At 45.5% G+C, this 21,757-nt stretch overlaps 1 protein-coding gene across 3 annotated transcripts in view; it reads left to right on the forward strand.

Annotated features, from left to right (window-relative positions):
- Positions 1-21,757, forward strand: part of LOC110534508 (F-box/WD repeat-containing protein 7) — a 190,657-nt gene that overhangs the window by 54,796 nt on the left and 114,104 nt on the right. For all 3 annotated transcript variants that reach the window (XM_090187602.1, XM_090187604.1, XM_090187603.1), the window contains one exon: positions 20,233-20,982. In XM_090187602.1, coding sequence (XP_090043728.1) covers positions 20,302-20,982 — 681 coding nt within the window. In that variant the 5' untranslated portion in view covers positions 20,233-20,301. The remainder of the gene's footprint in view (positions 1-20,232; positions 20,983-21,757) is intronic.

Consider the following 21,757-nt stretch of genomic DNA (forward strand, 5'->3'; position numbering starts at 1 on the left):
GTGTCTCTGGAGGACTCTGTTGAGCGACTCGGGACAAGGCAGTTATTTGATCTGGGAACTAAATGAATGCTGTGAGGAGCAACTGAAAGGATCTAAAGAAGGACCCACCCGACAGGACAGCATTAGTCTTTAGCTCTCCCTCCCTCATCCCTCGTTCTTCCCTGGTTGTCGTCGTCTTTTCCTCTGGACCAGAGAGGCCACTAATGAGCAAGTCAATGTGTAGCTGTGGCTGCAGCTTCATCTCCTCTCTGATGAAGAGGCTGGGCCGCACAGCCTGTTGCTCAGACCTCCTCTCCTGCAGCCATACCTCCGAGCAGCTACAGCGCCTGGCCACCGGCTGCCCACCGCCCCCCAAGGTAACGATGCCTAATGCGGTGCCTGTCCACATTGCCACCCACAACCATGGCATAGACAGGGTGCTTCAATGGATTTGACTGGATATCTCCATCTTACTGTTGTTTTACGACTTATCTGTGGTTAAAGATGCAGAGTGCATACTAGAATGGAGTGAGGAAGTACTAGTCATTCACAATAATCGGTGCTTGGACTTATAGGCTAGTAAGCTACTAGCATTCCATCCTAGTACTACAGAAAATACTAATCTATTACTACTAGTATTACAGGATGGACTGAGATTTATATTGATTATGTATGTTTGGGTCAGACTGACCTTGCTTTTGGTTATCCAAGATTATTTCTCCCATTATCGGGCTGCATGCGGAGCTATTGGAAGTGCACTGCAGTAATTGATTTTGTAATGGAAGCAGGTGATTTAATGTCTGTCTAGCTTTGTTGCCGTGCCAACCGTAGGGCTTGCATTGAAACTGTCCTGTTTTCTAAGTGGATGCCTTCAGACATCCTGGTGGTTTAACACTGAGTGATTGCTGCTCCGCCTCAATTGGAGAAAAAGCGTTTCGAGGAATGGAGCAAACTCCAAGATGGTACAAGAAGAACGGTGAGTGGAAGGGAGAGGCGGCGACGGGTACCCCTGAAGAAGTTAGGGCTCTGACCCTTATCACTAGCCTCCACCCTGTTCACTTCTCTCCCTTACCCTACGGCTTTAAGCTCCCCTTTTCATAGTTCCCCACTTGTTACCGGTATTGTTTTTGATCGTTTACCGGTATTGACTGAGTGGCTTCTTCCCGTTTTGACAGGGAGCGGCCTGGGCAGTTGGCCACTTTCACTTTGTACAAGATTGATCCTGTTTTCCTTTGGAGAGATTTTTATGTCCTGATGGAAGGTGAGAAAGTACCGCAAAGGAAAATAAAGGATGTGTGGTTGGTTTTCATCTGTTGCCCGCATGCCAACTATTGACTGAGGGAGAGTTCTCGTTAAAACAGCTCTGCGTTGTTAAACAAACGGTACGAGAGGTAACATTAAAACGTCTCTCTACTATTAATCCGTTTGTTATCGAGTTAAGTGTTTCTGTGTCAAATCCAAGGAGAAATAATTCCCCTTTTTTCGTCCTTCCTTTTTTACTGGCCTGAACGGTTTCAGTTCCCTCCTTTTGAGGCACCAAGCGGCACCAGCTTTAAATAGAGAGATCGATTAATAGCCTCTGCAATGAAATGTAGACCCAGGAGGTCCCACTGAGCACTAAGCTCTGTATTTAAAGGATTACTGCTTCTAAAGAAGGCCTGTATATAACAGCCCATGGCCGCTGGGCAGAAATTCATAATTATAAATATTAACAACCCTTTATTACCACTGATTAGGCAGTTGGCATGTTGCATAATACAATTAATCGCTCAGCATGGAACATGTTTTGTTCAGCCCAAGTCTGGCATTTATCTGTCTGACACTGTTAATTCGATTGCTCTTTCACTGAGCTAGTCACCAATGCAATGGAACATCGGGAGGTTATGCTTTCATCAATGTACATATGTATTATTTAGCTCATAAGAAGGCAGCTCCTCCAGCTATCTGTTGCTGGTGATCTTTTTATGGACTGAGTTCATAGTGAATAGCTAGCTGCGTGTTGTTCCACTCCTCTCCTTTTTGCTCTGTTCAGATCCCATCCGTTTGATTTATTGCCGCCGTTTCAAAGGGGATGTGCTCTCTAATTCGCTCTTCGTTGGCGTGCCCATGTCTCACTGGTCACAACACCGTAACACTCATCACCCTTTGGTAGATGGGCTCTCTAACTCTAAACCATGTCTCACTGGTCACAACACCGTAACCCTCATCACTCTTTGGTAGATGTGCTCTCTAACTCTAAACCATGTCTCACTGGTCACAACACCGTAACCCTCATCACCCTTTGGTAGATGGGCTCTCTAACTCTAAACCATGTCTCACTGGTCACAACACCGTAACCCTCATCACCCTTTGGTAGATGGGCTCTCTAACTCTAAACCATGTCTCACTGGTCACAACACCGTAACCCTCATCACCCTTTGGTAGATGGGCTCTCTAACTCTAAACCATGTCTCACTGGTCACAACACCGTAACCCTCATCACCCTTTGGTAGATGGGCTCTCTAACTCTAAACCATGTCTCACTGGTCACAACACCGTAACCCTCATCACCCTTTGGTAGATGGGCTCTCTAACTCTAAACCATGTCTCACTGGTCACAACACCGTAACCCTCATCACCCTTTGATAGATGGGCTCTCTCAGCAACTCTGCTTTTGTCTTTTCATACTTCACTTTAGGTATTAGCATAAGTCTGTAGAGAAAGTCCCAACCACAGCGGGGTACTTCAATGTCTCCTTTTCCCTGTTGCCTCCTTTTCCCTGTTGTCTCCTTTTCCCTGTTGTCTCCTTTTCCCTGTTGCCTCCTTTTCCCTGTTGTCTCCTTTTCCCTGTTGCCTCCTTTTCCCTGTTGCCTCCTTTTCCCTGTTGCCTCCTTTTCCCTGTTGCCTCCTTTTCCCTGTTGTCTCCTTTTCCCTGTTGCCTCCTTTTCCCTGTTGCCTCCTTTTCCCTGTTGCCTCCTTTTCCCTGTTGTCTCCTTTTCCCTGTTGTCTCCTTTTCCCTGTTGCCTCCTTTTCCCTGTTGCCTCCTTTTCCCTGTTGTCTCCTTTTCCCTGTTGTCTCCTTTTCCCTGTTGTCTCCTTTTCCCTGTTGTCTCCTTTTCCCTGTTGCCTCCTTTTCCCTGTTGTCTCCTTTTCCCTGTTGTCTCCTTTTCCCTGTTGTCTCCTTTTCCCTGTTGTCTCCTTTTCCCTGTTGCCTCCTTTTCCCTGTTGTCTCCTTTTCCCTGCTGTCTCCTTTTCCCTGTTGTCCAAACTCAGGATCAGTATGTAGGCTGTGGTGTTGCCTCGAGCCTGCCGTCTTCTGAGCACAGCAACTGAGAATAGAACTTCTTGTTTTGCCAAATCATTTATTTGTCCCACTTGTTGTTGATTCTTCACAAAAAAATAGTTTTATATCTTTGTGTTTGAAGCCTGAAATGTGGCAAAAGGTCGCAAAGTTCAAGGGGGCCGAATACTTTCGCAACGCACTGTATGTGGTTGAATAGATTGTGTCTCAAAAGTTCAGCGTTTGTCTTTTCATACGCCTCTTACTCAGCAAGAGAGAAAATGACTGTTGTTTTTCAGCTTTGATCGTGTATCTGGGCTTGTCTTAAGAAGCCCACAGTGCAGTCAAAAATGTGATTTCCTGTTTCTTTATATGTATTCCCACACTGTCGTTGGAGTAATACTGTGAAAAGGATAATGCCTATTTAGTGTAAGTGTTTGAAACGACTACATGGAATTTCAGCCTGTTTTGGCGGGACAATGTTTTCAGCAGTTAACCTTTCTGATCTCCCCATCCCGGATCCGGGATCGTGAATACAGACTCAAGCTCATTACCATAACGCAACGTTAACTATTCATGAAAATCGCAAATGAAATGAAATAAATATGCTAGCTCTCAAGCTTAGCCTTTTGTTAACAACACTGTCATCTCAGATTTTCAAAATATGCTTCTCAACCATTGCAAAACAAGCATTTGTGTAACAGTATTGATGGCTAACGTAGCATTTAGCATTAGCATTCAGCTGGCAACATTTACACAAAAAAACAGAAAAGCATTCAAATAAAATCATTTACCTTTGAAGAACTTCAGATGTTTTCAATGAGGAGACTCTCAGATAGCAAATGTTCAGTTTTTCCTGAAAGATTATTTGTTTAGGACAAATCGCTCCGTTTTCTGCGTCACGTTTAGCTATGAAAAACCCCCTGTATCCAGGATTGTGTAAATCTATCAGCAAGCTCATTAGCATAACACAACGTTAACTATTTATGAAAATCGCAAATGAAATGAAATAAATATGCCATCTCTCAAGCTTAGCCTTTTGTAAACAACACTGTCATCTCAGATTTTCAAAATATGCTTCTCAACCATAGGAAAACAATCATTTGTGTAAAAGTAGCTAGCTAGCGTTAGCATTTCGCGTTAGCATTTAGCGTTAGCATTAGCGTTAGCATCCAGCACGCAACATTAACAAAAACATAAAAGCCTTCAAATAAAATCATTTACCTTTGAAGAACTTCTGATGTTTTCAATGAGGATACTCTCAGTTAGATAGCAGATGCTCAGTTTTTCCAAAAATATTCCTTGTGTATTAGAAATAGCTCCGTTTTATACATCACATTTGGCTACCAAAAAAAATCCTAAAATTCAGTCCTCAAAACACAAACTTTTTTCCAAATTAACTCCATAATATCGACTGAAAACATGGCAAACGTTGTTTAGAATCAATCATCAAGGTGTTTTTCACATATCTCTTCATTGATACATCGTTCTTGGACACATGCTTTCTCCCCTGAATCAAATGGTAAAGTAGAAGCAGCTGGCAATTGCGCACCGAATTCGACGCAGGACACCAGGCGGACACTTGGAAAATGTAGTCTCTTATGGTCAATCTTCCAATGATATGCCTACAAATACGTCACAATGCTGCTAAGACCTTGGGCGAACGACAGAAAGTGTAGGCTCATTCGTTGCGCAATCACAGCCATATAAGGAGAGAATGGAAAACAGAGCTTCAGAAATTCTGCTAATTCCTGGGTGATGCATCATCTTGGTTTCGCCTGTAGAATGAGTTCTGGGGCACTTACAGACAAAATCTTTGCAGATTCTGAAACTTCAGAGTGTTTTCTTTCCAAAACTGTCAAGAATATGCATAGTCGAGCATCTTTTCGTGACAAAATATCGCGCTTAAAACGGGAACGTTTTTTATCCAAAAATGAAATAGCGCCCCTAGAGCTCTAACAGGTTAATAGACCAAAAAGAGGTCCAAACCTCTGCCAAAAACAGCTAGTTTCCCCCTCCCCCACTCAGACCAGTCCCAGACAGTCCTTGCTAAATTCTTGCTTGAGAAATAGATATGTTTGCTAAGAAGCTTTTTGTTGTTGTTTCTTTTTGACAATTTTAATTGACAACAATCAGTCAGTTACTTAATTGTTACCCAGAAATTATTTGTTATTTCTATAAAAACGACTGTTTTGGGCCTTAAAGTTACTGATGACACTTCAAAAGTATTGGTTTGAAAATAGTTTCTAACGGTCTTCCATAAAGAGCAGGTAGTGATGAGTACAGCTCATCCACGTGTGGTTAATGTCTGTGGCTGGTTTTTTTAATAGATTGAGCCATTTACTCACTGACCCCCTTCACTGGGCTAATAATCCTTCAGCAGTTTGCCAGCCGGTTGGATAGAGAGCCTAATACATATGTGTTAAACACAGTAGGGAGATTGCAGAGGGGAGAGCATGCCCACTGTTCGGATGTTAGCTGGCGGGCCTGACCAACTGCCTGCTGTGCGAAATAGGGCCTTCACAAGTTAAAGTGGTTACCCGTTGGCCACCCCTCATGGCCCATGGAGAACTTGGCCCGGCCTCAAGCAGCCCATCAGTTCCCCATAGGGGCATTCTGCCGGTCTGAAGTGCCCCCAGATGAGGGCACTGTGCCTGGGTGTGCCGCACACAGCTGTGTCTTTGTCTCCGGAGCTCCAGACTTGGCACGGCACGCCACAGAAGCCCAACAGCCCCTGTTATCAGCAGCTACACTGGGTGCTGTTTTGGTCCCAGCTGCCACAGTTCTGTGCGCTAGGCTAACTAACAAGACCTGGCCTTAAACTATAAACATTCACACCCATTTATATTATTCCTGTGGATGGAGAAAAAGCTTTTGGTTGGTCGATAAAGAGGCCAATGGCTGGCTCGTTTATTTTAGAGCGCAATCAAAGCATATTTTCGAACGATACCAGCTCGTTACAGCCCCATTATTGCTTCTCGCTCATTGTCCATTAAACAGAGACCGTGAAAGTTCCCATGCAATTGTGGTCTGATAGGAAGAGCATAAAACCCCACGCTTAATGATTGAGCTCTAATGGTGTTCTGTTTCTGCTTTCACTTGGTCATCTTGCAAGATGCTCTGATATGCACAACCTTTTGAGATAATGGCTTCTGTTTTAAACACTCAGGTAACTTTTCCCAGGTCTTTGTGCCAGAAGTATTTTATCATCCTATACGATCTCAGCCTTTTATAAACCCTTGCCGTACTAAATTCAACACCAGAGTTCATTTAGCAGTATGCCAGCATGCCAATATTGTTTGTTACACTAGCCATATTCTGAAGTCTAAAATCCCATAACTGTAGTATTAACTTGAAACCATCTGTAGGCTTATTAGAAAGCAAGTCAAGCTTGTGTGTTTGTGTTTATCCAGCAAGTTGTGGATGAAGACAAACTGCAATGTGCCCATGAGATATTACGAATGACAAACATTTGTTTTGCTGCGGGCTATTCCCACATGTAAGATCTGTCTCTTAAATCGCATTAAAGCACATGGTAATGGAATTTGGGATGTTGCTAAGATTACTTCTCAGGAGTTTTCTGCTGACGGAGGGAACTTAGTTCCCACCATAGAAATATAATTACTTCTACACTTTTTTTTATATACACCTCCACCACTTACCTCAATTAAGATAAGTTTTTTAAAAAGTAACTTTTTCTGTCAGCAACTGACGCATTCTGCCATTTCTGTTATTTAATAAGGAAATAAATGCTGCTTTCTTACCCTCTACCACCTACGGGCAGGTTGCCACAGTCTGAAGAGCAAGTCTGCCAGGCAGTTGTTGTTTTGGTCCTAGTGACCTCATCCTACCTGTTTCCTGTATGAGGTGAGACTCTCTATACAGTACCCATCTGGGCTGTGAGTCACTGTTTGCATGGTGGTCCACGCTTTGTAGAGGCTTATTTCAACTAGTCAAGCCTACTGATGATACACAGTTTATACTGGCTCACTGTGAATGGGGAAGTAAATAAATATATTTATTTATTTATTTATTTATTTATTTATTTATTTATTTATTTATTGGGGGGTCACTAAATGAACCAGAAATAATTATCTTCATCCCTCGTGATTCAATATGTCACTGTCTCTCGTGGATATGCGCTCTTGTCCTATGTGTTTTCGGCAACAATAAAAAAGCATATTTCATGGGATGTTTAAGAACCTAATTACGGAACCTTTGCGATTCCCTTATAGGAGGCATACCGGGTTCAGCTATTCATAGCCTTCCTCTGTCGAGTTCACAGCTCTGAAATACAGGTCCCAGGGGGAGCCCTGCAATCTGAGATGAGGCTAATGCTCCAGTCTCCACTACAGCGCTTGAGACTTGGAGAGCCAGGCATCCACACACTGAGCCACTCAGCCAACCCAGTTTCTTTCCTGGAGGTCACAAAGAAAAGGAGTTTCAGGGAAACGGACACAAAATGGCCGGCCATCTATCCACTCGTCACTTTGTCAATGCCAGCCGGCGCATGCAGCCCCACAACACAAAGCGCATTCATTTCCCTTTGTGTGTGTAGCCTACGATTGTCTCTGCAATTTCTAAGGAGGTAAAGTGTGGCTAGAGAAATGTACCTGGCTGGTGTCTCATTTTGTCAGTGGGCCAAAGTAAGGGGACCTCGGTGTGTCCCAAATCTTGTGAATGTTACAGAAAAACCCTACAAAAAATGATCTGAAATGAGAACTTTCTTCACTTTATCCTTTAGTTTCATTATCATCCATTCATCCAGTGGCTCATACACTAGAGGCGAGCTGGACAGATGATTGCTCTGAAACATTTATTTTTTAGAGGGAAGCAGCTTACCGGTAACCACGGGAACGGCTTGTTTTCTTCCAATCTGTCGGCGCTGTTCCTTTAGGAACACATGTGATTTCATTGGTCGCGTATGCACACATTATTTTTCAGGTCTTATCGCACGTGCAGCGAAATGCGTGTTTCTCCAGCTCCAACAGTGCAGTAATACCCAACAATACAGAAGAATGCACGCACCAAAAAAAGTTAATTTATACATATAAATATATATGTATATGATGGTGTGTATAGACATAATAGACATCATATGAATAGAAAAGGTGTATACAGCCAGCAGTAGTTATATAGGATGAGCCTTGACTAGAATACAACATATACAGTGGGGAGAACAAGTATTTGATACACTGCCGATTTTGCAGGTTTTCCTACTTACAAAGCATGTACAGGTCTGTAATTTGTATCATAGGTACACGTCAACTGTGAGATACGGAAGCTAAACAAAAAATCCAGAAAATGACATTGTATGATTTTTAAGTTATTCATTTGCATTTTATTGCATGCCATAAGTATTTGATCACCTACCAACCAGTAAGAATTCTGGCTCTCACAGACCTATTAGTTTTCTTTAAGAAGCCCTCCTGTTCCCCACTCATTACCTGTATAAAAGACACCTGTCCACACACTCAATCAAACAGACTCCAACCTCTCCACAATGGCCAAGACCAGAGAGCTGGGTAAGGACATCAGGGATAAAATTGTAGACCTGCACAAGGCTGGGATGGGCTACAGGACAATAGGCAAGCAGCTTGGTGAGAAGGCAACAACTGTTGGCGCAATTATTCGAAAATGGAAGTAGTTCAAGATGATGGTCAATCACCCTCGGTCTGGGGCTCCATGCAAGATCTCACCTTGTGGGGCATCAATAATCATGAGGAAGGTGAGGGATCAGCCCAGAACTACACGGCAGGACCTGGTCACTGACCTGAAGAGAGCTGGGACCACAGTCTCAAAGAGAACCATTAGTAACACACTACTCCGTCATGGATTAAAATCCTGCAACGCACGCAAGGCACTGTATGTACATAGGGCAGGAGTGTCTAAGGTGCAGGGTAGAGTACCGGGTGGTGCCGGCCAGTAACGGTGACTGAGTAAAGGTCAGGGTAGAGTACCGGGTGGTGCCGGCTAGTAACAGTGACTGAGTTCAGGGCAGGGTACCCCATTTGGCAGGAGTACTTTAGAGGCTCTGCAGTCTCCCATGGCCCAGCTGACTCAGACAAATGTCCTGCCAGAGAAGCATCGGCCACAGTAATAAGAGGGAGAAAGCAAGAGGAAAATGACACAGACTGCACCCCTCTTATCTGTTCATGTGGAGGCTCCCACTGGCTGTCTCCCACTGGCTGTCTCCCACTGGCTGTCTCCCTCTCGCTGTCCCAACAGTCTAAGACCATGTTAACTGGGGAGATTTCTGTCCCATCCGGTGCTGAATTTGAAAGTAGATATCAGTCATCCATTACAGAATGATTAGTGTTCAGGGAAACTGGATGAGACATGCTATTCCGGCCTGTCTTTCTGGCCTTGCCCTCTTTTCAGTCTAGCAGACGAGTATCGCTTTGACCGGAATATCAATGTGGCCATCTGAATCGAACATGGCTTTGGTGTGTCATGCTCGTCACATTTTGCCAGTGGACTGGTAAGCACTGGTTTGAGGTTTGATTTTATTTTCTCTCATAATATTCTGTCATATGTATCAGGTACATGGTAACAATAAGAAATGCTCACGTCCATGACTGATCAAAGGTAAAAAATGTAAAACACATTGCAAGCTGTTATCACTTCCAATGGTGTGCACCTTTTAGGAGCGTTAACAATGAGCAAACTAAGAGACTGATGATATCGGCTGTTACATACCCACAATCCACTTCTCGGTAACACCGCTCTTAGCTGTGCTGCTAAGTTGCCCATCTCCTGCCTGATAAATAAACCATTGATGTGACAACCAATAAGAAATCCCTCTATGCCCTCAGACGAACCATCCAACAAGCAAAGCATCAATACAGGATTAAGATTGAATCCTACTACACCGGCTCTGACGCTCGTCGGATGTGGCAGGGCTTGAAAACTATTGGGGACTACAAAGGGAAAAACCCAGACGCAATCTGCCCAGTGACGCGAGCATACCACTCGAGCTAAATGCCTTTTTATGCTCACTTTGAGGCAAGCAACACTGAAGCATGCACGAGAGCACCAGCTGTTCTGGATGACTGTGATAACGCTCTCTGTAACCTTCTAAACAGGTCAAGATTCACAAAGCCGCGTGGCCAGGACGTTTACCCGAGCGTGCGCAGACCAACTGGCAAGTGTCTTCACTGACATTTTCAACCTCCCCCTGACTGACTCTGCAATAGCTACATGTTTCAAGCAGACCACCATAGTCCCTGTGCCCAAGGAAGAGAAGGTAACCTGTCTAAATTATTACTGCCCGTAGCACTCATGTCGGTAGCCATGAAGTGCTTTGAAAGGCTGGTCATGGCTCACATCAACAGCATCCTCCCGGATACACTAGACCCACTTCAATTTGCGTACCGCCCCAACAGATCCACAGATGACGCAATCTCAATTGTGCTCCACACTGCCCTTTCCCACCTGGACAAAAGGAACATCTATGTGAGAATGCTGTTCATTGACTACAGCTCAGCGCTCAACACCATAGTGCCCACAAAGCTCATCACTAAGCTGAGGACCCTAGGACTAAACACATCCCTCTGCAACTGGATTCTGGACTGGCCGCCCCCTAGGTGGTAAGAGTCCCTCAGGGGTGTGTACTTAGTCCCCTCCTGTATTCCCTGTTCACCCACGACTGCGTGGCCAAACAACAGTGGTAGGCCTGATCACCGACAATGATGAGATTGCCAATAGTTAGGAAGTCAGAGAACTGGCAGTGTGGTGTAAGGACAACAACCTCTCCCTCAACGTGATCAAGACAAAGGAGATGGTTGTGGACTACAGGTAAAGGCGGGCCGAACATCCCCTCATTCACATCGACGGTGCTGTAGTGAAGCAGGTGGAGCGCTTCAAGTTCCTTGTTGTCCACATCACCAACGATCTATTATGGTCCAAACACACCAAGACAGTCGTGAAGAGGGCACGATCAAACCTTTTTCCCCTCAGGAGACTGAAAGTTTTGGCATGGACAGCTGCACCATTGAGAGCATCCTGACAGGTTGCATCACCGCCTGGTATGGCAACTTCTCGGCATCTGACCATAAGGCGCTACAGAGGGTAGTGCGGACGGCCCAGTACACCACTGGGGCCAAGCTTCCTGCATTGCAGGACCTACAGTGCCTTGCGAAAGTATTCGGCCCCCTTGAACTTTGCAACCTTTTGCCACATTTCAGGCTTCAAACATAAAGATATAAAACTGTATTTTTTTGTGAAGAATCAATAACAAGTGGGCCACAATCATGAAGTGGAACGACATTTATTAGATATTTCAAACTTTTTTAACAAAACAAAAACTGAAAAATTGGGCGTGCAAAATTATTCAGCCCCCTTAAGTTAATACTTTGTAGCGTCACCTTTTTCTGCGATTTACAGCTGTAAGTCGCTTGGGGTATGTCTATCAGTTTTGCACATCGAGAGACTGAAATGTTTTCCCATTTCTCCTTGCAAAACAGCTAGAGCTCAGTGAGGTTGGATGGAGAACATTTGTGAACAGCAGTTTTCAGTTCTTTCCACAGATTCTCGATTGGATTCAGGTCTGGACTTTGACTTGGCCATTCTAACATCTGGATATGTTTATTTTTGAGCCATTCCATTGTAGATTTTGCTTTATGTTTTGGATCATTGTCTTGTTGGAAGACAAATCTCCGTCCCAGTCTCAGGTCTTTTGCAGACTCCATCAGGTTTTCTTCCAGAATGGTCCTGTATTTGGCTCCATCCATCTTCCCATCAATTTTAACCATCTTCCCTGTCCCTGCTGAAGAAAAGCAGGCCCAAACCATGATGCTGCCACCATCATGTTTGACAGTGGGGATGGTGTGTTTAGCTGTGTTGCTTTTACTCCAAACATAACGTTTTGCATTGTTGCCAAAAAGTTCAATTTTGGTTTCATCTGACCAGAGCACCTTCTTCCACATGTTTGGTGTGTCTCCCAGGTGTCTTGTGGCAAACTTTAAACAACACTTTTTATGGATATCTTTAAGAAATGGCTTTCTTCTTGCCACTCTTCCATAAAGGCCAGATTTGTGCAATATACAACTGATTGTTGTCCTATGGACAGAGTCTCCCACCTCAGCTGTAGATCTCTGCAGTTCATCCAGAGTGATCATGGGCCTCTTGGCTGCATCTCTGATCAGTCTTCTCCTTGTATGAGCTGAAAGTTTAGAGGGACGGCCAGGTCTTGGTAGATTTGCAGTGGTCTGATACTCCTTCCATTTCAATATTATCGCTTGCACAGTGCTCCTTGGGATGTTTAAAGCTTGGGAAATCTTTTTGTATCCAAATCCGGCTTTAAACTTCTTCACAACAGTATCTCGGACCTGCCTGGTGTGTTCCTTGTTCTTCATGATGCTCTCTGCGCTTTTAACGGACCTCTGAGACTATCACAGTGCAGGTGCATTTATACGGAAACTTGATTACACACAGGTGGATTGTATTTATCATCATTAGTCATTTAGGTCAACATTGGATCATTCAGAGATCCTCACTGCACTTCTGGAGAGAGTTTGCTGCACTGAAAGTAAAGGGGCTGAATAATTTTGCACGCCCAATTTTTCAGTTTTTGATTTGTTAAAAAAGTTTGAAATATCCAATAAATGTCGTTTCACTTCATGATTGTGTCCCACTTGTTGTTGATTCTTCACAAAAAAATACAGTTTTATATCTTTATGTTTGAAGCCTGAAATGTGGCAAAAGGTCGCAAAGTTCAAGGGGGCCGAATACTTTCGCAAGGCACTGTATATGCATAGTCACTTCACCCCTACCTACATGTACAAATTACCTCTAACCTGCACCACCGTACACTGACTCGGCACCGGTACCCCGTGTATATAGCCTCGTTATTGTGTTGTTTTTATTATTTTTTTTACTTTTAGTTTATTTGGTAAATATTTTCTTAACTCTTCTTGAACTGCATTGTTGGTTAAGGGCTTGTAAGCATTTCACGGTAAGGTCGACATCTGTTGTATTTGGCGCATGTGACAAAGTTTGATTTGAACTCCTTCAGCACTGTCACCTGTGGAAACCAACTGCTGAATCCAAGTTCTGATAGGTGTGTTTGTGACTGCATGTCCATCGTTTGTCGCCATGGCGATCCAAATGGACATCCCATTCGGCCCCCATGGCACTCGTCAATCCAGAACAGCTGACCAGGCTGAATGGACCCTCAAGGCTTTACCCTCTTTAGCTAAGCTATCTGTCTGCTGTAAATCTGATGCACTAGAGTGGACACACCACTCGGAAAAAACACCATCTGCCGCTTTCTCAGGATATATAATATATATATTTATTTAATCAAGCATTTGCTACAGGCATTTCTGAGAACTGAACATTATTTAGGTCACTAAGTACGATGTCTTACGATTGTCTTTCATGTTCTAGTAGGCCTAATTGGCACAGTTCAGTGAGACCTAGGGGTGTGTGTGGGGCTGGGGGTTGTTTGGTCAGTGATGTGGTGAGGAGACTGTCAGACGGTCACCTCTCTGATCCCCAGAGTTGCCTAGTGACAGCTGCCCGCGCCACCAGAGTCTCCCCTGACACCCAGTCCCCCCCCCCCATCCCCTATTCCCCCAACGTCAAATACCCTGACATCAGAGAACAGACACCGCTAGCTTAGTATTATAGAGACGGCCTGACTACTGGCCGATTAACCATCTTCTGAAGACTGCAGAGAAATATAAGTAGAATCCTCTGATGCAGTGGCTGGACCTCGACTTGCTAACCAGACAGTCTGCTATGTTACATGCTGGATGGTTATTACAATGATGTGTTTGCAATGTAGATGTATACATAATAATCCCCCCCCCCTGCAGAAACACTTCACACCCACGTACTCCCCTTCTTAGTGCAAGCCGGGAGGCTGGCTTGGGAGATGCAGCTTTGTCTTGTCTCTCTCCATCCCTTCCTTCCACTTAAACTCTTGACGTGGTGCCAGGTCCTGACGCCTCCGAATCAGAGGCTGTGCTCTCTCATCCACAGAGTAATAACATTGACTATGTTTTGAACTGACACCAGGGCTGGGCTGCATAGTAACTCTGATCGGGGAGCTGAAGTGGTCACACTGCATACAGTCATGATAAGTCCATATTCACATAGTAGCATGTAGCCCTTTACACTCGTACCCGTATTCGGGTTGAAATGGCAGATTTGGACACTGATAAGCACCTACGTTGGAACGTGGTGGCTCTACAGTAGCATGCGACACATGACGTCAGAGCTCTGGCTCTGTGCTTCACCGCGCTGGATGGGATTTGACTGACAGCTGTTCTGAATTTGAGCACCGCACACTGGACAAGTTGCCCTCATCCCTCCCGCTAATTGGGCCAACGTCTGCAAATCTTTTTTTGTCTGATTGAAGGAAATGCTGTAAATTACCTATATATTTTAAAAGGTATAATAAATACCGCTTTGTCATACAAGCAAGTCCAACAATTGTATCCAAATGTGCACTTTACATTTCCACATAAAATGTCACGTCATACAGTGTCAACATTTATGATCACTTACAAGACGACTTGGCGCTTTACCCTGGGTTGTTCTGAACAGAATAAGCCTATGTTGTATTGTGAAGAACATTTGCAACGGACCACACATCTGAATGCAAACGACTCTATTCTATGCGCACTAAAATGACGATCTGCTTCTCTGAATTGCTTTGAAAGGCTCACACTGTAAAATCGGATTTTGTCATTTAGCTAGTCATGTTGGCAATAGAACAAGCTTTCAGATGATGGCCGCCTGACCCAGAATGCGATTTATAAGAACTGTTTTTTTTGGATTGCGTAAACAACAGTAATTGTGTGATGGCGGGGATGCAGGGCTGCGTTCCAAACGAAACAACTACAAGTGTGCTTGCTCTAGTTCCTCAACGGCACAGCTAGGAGAGCTCCAAAAGCCCCTCATAGTTGAAGACTTTTTTTTTGAGTCAACTTTGCACACTTTGGAAAGGTGTGTGATGACTTAGAAACACCAGTTAGTCCTCTCACTCAAACCCTTGTCATCGTTTTGGTCTTATGTTGCACCTACCTCACATTTCCCAGGAACATTCTTGTGTTACTGAATGTATCCAGTACAGTAAATGTAAAAAAAGTACAGTAAATGTAAAAGGCACATAAAATCATAATGTTTGGACTTAGTCTTGTCAGGTGAGCTGCTGTTATAATTTTCCCATGATCTTCAAACTGTTAATTTCTAATTGCTACCGTGGTTATGCAAACTCTTTCCATATTTATTCTGTAAGAAACAGTTCAGTTTAGCCCTATCCATAAAAGCTGATTCCCTGCAGTGTCGGGGGTTAAAGATGAGACCATCTTCCCACCAGGAGTCTGTCGAGCTAGAGCACAACCAGTGAAGAGTGGATGACGGAATGAAATGGAGGAACCCTGCCTAGATAAGTCATTTCCCAAGCCCTAGTGTACTGGGAAACCCTCCTACCCTGGGAGGCATTGAGGGGTTACAGGGGTGACCCCATGCCCGGATGCCTGTGTCCCCAGAGAGCTGATGGCCAGTATGGGGCACCATTCAGGATATATTTACAGATGCAGTATGTCACTGGCCGGGGAGAGTGGCTCAGTTCCATTGAGAACTGTGTGAGAGCGAGGCAGGCAGGAAGGGTGGGCGAGAGAGAGAACTGTATTTGAGTTAGTAATATTCTCAATAGCACAAACAGTCTTAAAGTCTAAGCACATCTGTTCAGTCACACGGAAATAACTTCAGTGCAAGGCATGTTGGGACAGCAACATTGTCCTCCAACTGCTCCTATAAAGACGAGGGACATCTACCAATCAAGCGTCCTTCCAGGAAAAGTTAAGCACATTATGGATGCGTCCCAAATAGCACCCTGTCCCATATAAAGTGCACTGCTTTGATGAGCCCTGGTCAAAAGTAGTGCACTATATAGGGACTAGGTTGCCATTTAGGACTTCAATTTTCAATCAATTTTCCCACGGTTCCCAACAGGTGCATTGACTCCCCCCTCCACCTCCCCTAACCAGCGTTTTAATAGCTTCCTCCATCAGTCCCCCAGCTGTGCTGCCCCGCTACATCCCTCCATTCAGCCCTGGATCTGCCCTGCGCTGGATAATCCCTCCGCTGTACTGTAATTCCTGCCCCTGTGGCTGATTTTTAGCAATGTGTTCACAGCAGGCTTTGGGGCCCCACAGATCAGAGCCAAACATGAAACGACGAACGCTTTAACCATCCTCAATTACATCAAGCAGGGGGAGGGGTAGAGCGAGAGAGCCTCTGTTTTTAAAGTAATATAGCAGACACTCTGACACCAGCCAGTGTCTCAAACTCTAACCTCCGCCAGCCTTCTGTCTGGGCTCTCTCTTGATTAGGTGGTCTAATTAGCACTAACATTTCCCCTCCTGTTGGAGACAACATTAATCAGAGGGGTTACGCTAACGAGCAAAGCACTGGGTCGGTGCGGCGGTCGGAAAACATTCTCTTACGTTAATTGGAGGTTGATTAAACGTTGCTGGAGGAACCCCCGCTGATTGTCCAAGGTTGAAGTCATCAAACGACAAGCTGCCTCTATCTTTAAACAAGCCCAAAATGAAAAATACATCTGAAGGAAATAGTCATGTGTATTCGGTTAGGAAATAAACTAGCTAAAGCAGGTGCTTGTGACTGATTTTAGAAATTCCAGGTAGTCCACGCCACTACTCAGCTGTTGGGCCCTTGGGGCTCCGTACTTCTAGTTCATTGCTGTAGTAGTAGTAAATGTGCAGCTGGATAATTCCTATGTTTTCTTAACTTCTGCTGAAAGGTACCTGCGTTGTATAGGCTAGACTAGAGGCACCTGCTCAGTAAAGAATTGGTCTAACCATAACAGAGACAGTTGGGCATGTTATGTTATGTCATTCTTGGGCCGACTCTCTTCTCTATACATCAATGATGTCGCTCTTGCTGCTGGTGAGTCTCTGATCCACCTCCTACGCAGACGACGCCTTTCTGTATACTTCTGGCCCTTCTCTGGACACTGTTAACAAACCTCTACACGAGCTTCAATGCCATAGAACTCTCCTTCCGTGGCCTCCAACTGCTCTTAAAATCACGTTAAACTAAATGCATGCTCTTCAACCGATCGCTACCTGCCTGTCCAGTGTTTTAGTTGCTATATTGTATTTCCTTCTCCACCATGGCCTATTTATTGCCTTTACCTCCCTTATCTCACCTCATTTGCTCACATTGTATATAGTCTTATTTTTCTACTGTATTATTGACTGTTTGTTTTGTTTATTCCATGTGTAACTCTGTGTTGTTATATGTCGAACTGCTTTGCTTTATCTTGGCCAGGTTGTAAATGAGAACTTGTTCTCAACTTGCCTACCTGGTTAAATAAAGGTGAAAATAAATACAAATGTTTGAATGGGCCCCGCTCCCACAGAAGGGCCAGCTCTGTGCCACATTATATGCTATGGAGAGTCTGGCCCTCTTGTCCTGAGTGCTGGCATTTTATTCTTGTCACCTTCTACCTTGTTACACACTACCTAATGACATCCTGTCATTACACACCACAGCTCCAACTGTGTGTGTGTGCCCTCTCCCGTGGCCGTTGCTGGCTTATAGAATTTGTATTGATCTCCCACTGTTTCCGCTGTCTGATTAACGCTGACAAATGTTTTATTCCGTCTGGTCTTAACACGGCCCTTATAACCATAGAAATGTAAATACTAGAATGGTAAAAAGCACAATGCAATTCCAGCTCTATGCATGCAACACCTCTGCGGGTCACCTTTGACCTTTTATATGATCTCACTAGCAGCCATACAGGTTGTCTTAGATAGCAGCCTACGCCTCATTGTCTATGGACCATTATACTGGTCCAGTATCACCGTAAGCATCTTAGTCATGGTGATCATAGTGGATGAATGATCTCTGGTGTCGACGTTATGATGATCTATGACCGGGTTTCCAGAGCTCTGTCCTCGGGACCCTAAGGGGGGCACGTTGTGGTGTCTGCCCTAGCACTACACAGCTGACTCAAATAACCAACTGATAATCCAGCTTTAATTTGAATCAGCTGTGTAGTGTTAGGGCAGACACCACAACGTGCCCCCCTTAGGGTCCCCAGGAAGGAGTTTGGGTAATTCTGACCTATGGTGTTGAAGTCTTCTCTAGTTGATTTGAATGGGATTTCAGCAGGACTCTGTCAAAGTACTCCCTCTGCTGGTTCTTCAGTCAAGTACTGGAAGAGGATATCTCTTCTCGGAATGAACATCAAGGATGTTTCTGACGCTAGATTAGGATTAAGAACGATCTTTGCTCTCACATGTTCTTGACAGCCTTTATAGAACCTGTCATGTTTAGGCTACAGATCCCTGTTCTCTTGGCTCTTCTTTCAGTGGCTGATTCATGGCGTAGTGTCAGTGTCCTGTCAGTGTCCTGCCAGTTTATCAAGAGAGCTGTCATACTAAAGACAGTCGTTGTCAGATTGACTCGTCCTCTGAATGGAGTTCACAGGCAGGCCGGCGTCTATTCCTGTTCTAACGGAGTGCACTCACTTCCTGTTGGTGTCAGTGGAGGCGGTCCAGCCTCTGAAACGGTCACCTCTCCTGGGGAACAGGAGACAATGTGGCCGACTTCAAAAGGAGGGGTTGGCATGTAGGTTATGCTAGGCTATTTTCCACCAGGTGATAGACAGGTTTGGTTTGTGTGTGTGTGTGTGTTTCTCTATTAGACAACCTTCCTACTGTAAGCTCCTATAAGAGTGAGGGACACTGACCGTGAACTCAGAGCTGTATTGCTCTAAATGCATGGTTCTGAGTGAACTCATTCAGGTTCAACTTTGTCTGCGTACCTGGGCAAGGTGAATGTGTCCTGATCTAGACTGTCACAGACCATCACTGTGATCACCCAAGAGGCTAACGAAACAACATGGCTGGGATGGAGCTTTCCCCTGTTCCCCTGGCCTGCCCCCTCACTCCTTCTCCTCTAGCCTGCACTCCTCCTCTCCCTCACTCAGTCCCTCACTTGTCTTTCCAAACTCTAGCCGTCACGGCTAATGGACTAACGTCATATTCATTCTCATATTCAGGCCGCGCATTAATGAGCATTCTGACACTTTGGCTTCAGAGTGAAGGCGGTGTCATGTTGGGTAACTTGGCTCCATCAGTTTCGGGTACAGAGTCCCTGTCATCTAACTAGCTAACGTGGCCTTATATTCTGATGTAGGTTTACACCCTCAACCTGGTCCCAGATCTGTTTGTGCTGCCAGTAGGAGTTGGCAAGACGGCACAAACAGGCCACATCATATCATGCTTGCGTGATTAACTTCTATAGTTTTGTGAATAACGGCAGGCTTCAAACAGCATGAACAAGCTGTCTGACACAAGCCTACAGTATGTTTACCAAGACGATAGTTAAATTTCTCAGCACAGCATATTTTGATTAGGCTAAAGTTTCTGGGAACCACCAGATTCACTGTCGGTAGACCAGCAGCCTCGGATGATAAACAGCTCTAAACATAACAGAGCTGGACTTTCTCATTCTGAACAACGTTCCACAGCCGCCATCCAACTCCAAACTACCCCAATGGTTAAGAACAGTAGTTGGACTGGATTCTTCCATATGGAGCCAGGAATGTCGCTGCTTTCATATCATGACAGATGGGCTGTGTTCATTGGCTGTGTCGGAGGCTAGAATACCAGTAGCTCTGTGTGTGTGTGTGTCACGCTGAGGCTCGGTAGTTCGTTTTTGTAGAAATTCCAAGGCCCGTGCTGTGTGATCCAAAGCCAAAGCTTTCCTCTATTGTCTCCCCACCTAAATGCAACCATTTCCTGCATCTCCCAGCACAAACACTTTGTTTTATTTCTACCGTTATGAATAAAAGATGACGGGGTTATTTCCACTTTATTTTGGTGAGCATCAGCATTGCAATTGTCTGTGTGTATGAGATGGATAACTCTAATATCTCCTCTTTTCTCCCCCCTCTCTGTTTCCCCCCTCTCTGTCTCTCGCTCGTTTCATATCTTTCTCCTACAGAATGCCAAGCCCTTCTCCTCCTCAGACAGCCTAGTGAAGGTCCAGGAGGTAGCAAGCTGGCTTTTGGAAATGAACCAGGATCTGCTGTCGGGGGGCAGCAGGCGGGGCCTGGGGGGCCGGCGAGGGGGCCCGGGGGCCCAGCGAGGTAACGCCTCCTCCTCGGCCCGGACGCCCCAGGGCCAGCAGCCTGGAGAGGAGGCCGACGAGGAGGAGCACATGAACCGGGTGGTGGAGGACCAAGAACACCAGCAGTCCAGAGTCCAGCCTGCGGCCTCGGCAGGGGGGGAAGGAGTGGAAGAACCGTGGACCTCCAGGCAGAATGGACCCCAGGGAGACGGGGAGGAGGAGGATGGAGGAGGAGTACCCAACGAGGTGAACGGAGGAGTGACTAAGGGCGGCAGGTGGATGTGGGAGGCGGAGCGACGGCAACAGGGGGGGGATGACGACGAGGAGGAGGAAGAGGAGAACAACAACAGTGGCAGCCAGCAGGGAGAGGAGGAGGAAAGGACAGAGGGAGGAGTGAGAACGGGGAGGGAGGAGGAGGAGGACGAGGAGGAGATGGACCAGGACAGTGATGACTTTGAGCATTCGGAGGAGAGTGGGAGGGAAGAGGAGGAGGAAGAGGAGGAGGAGGAGGGGGAGGAGGATGGCCTCCACTCACCCTCCCTCAGGAGTGATGTGTCTGTCCCCAACAACAACCTGGACCAGTCCTCGGGATGCCAACACCAAAGCTCACCCATCAAGAAGAAGGTAAGACCTGACCAGTGTTAGTGTTTCACAGTATACCAGAACTTACTAGATACTAGAACCTTCAAAAACGGTTCTCTACTAGAATTGTTACTTTCGTTCTTCTGTCAAATGTCTCACGCCGTCTTCTGATTTGAGAGAGGATCAAGTCTGTATCAGCGCAGCCGAAATCGCCTTATCGTACCTAGTCCGCTTCCTCATTGCTAGCTCTAGCCTGGCCTGAGGAACCAGTGCACACACTGCGAGTCTGGGTTGCATCGCGTTAGCTCCCCACTCATACTGTCTCTAGCCTGGCCTGAGGAACCAGTGCACACACTGGGAGTCTGGGTTGCATCGCGTTAGCTCCCCACTCATACTGTCTCTAACCTGGCCTGAGGAACCAGTGCACACACTGGGAGTCTGGGTTGCATCACGTTAACTCCCCACTCATACTGTCTCTAGCCTGGCCTGAGGAACCAGTGCACACACTGGGAGTCTGGGTTGCATCGCGTTAGCTCCCCACTCATACTGTCTCTAGCCTGGCCTGAGGAACCAGTGCACACACTGGGAGTCTGGGTTGCATCACGCTAGCTCCCCACTCATACTGTCTCTAGCTTGGCATGAGGAACCAGTGCACACACTGGGAGTCTGGGCTGCATCACCACTTATGCTGAACAGAAGTTAACACCTGTGAATATTGCAAAACGGCAACAATGTCCATTACAGGCCAGAACAAGAAGATACTGGTATCTTCCAGCTATGTTTACTTGCTAGTACCATGTACCTTGTTGGCGATAAT

This window comes from Oncorhynchus mykiss, chromosome 10 (assembly GCF_057628025.1).
Source record: "Oncorhynchus mykiss isolate SJ-2025 chromosome 10, ASM5762802v1, whole genome shotgun sequence".
In the NCBI taxonomy this organism is placed as follows: domain Eukaryota; kingdom Metazoa; phylum Chordata; class Actinopteri; order Salmoniformes; family Salmonidae; genus Oncorhynchus; species Oncorhynchus mykiss.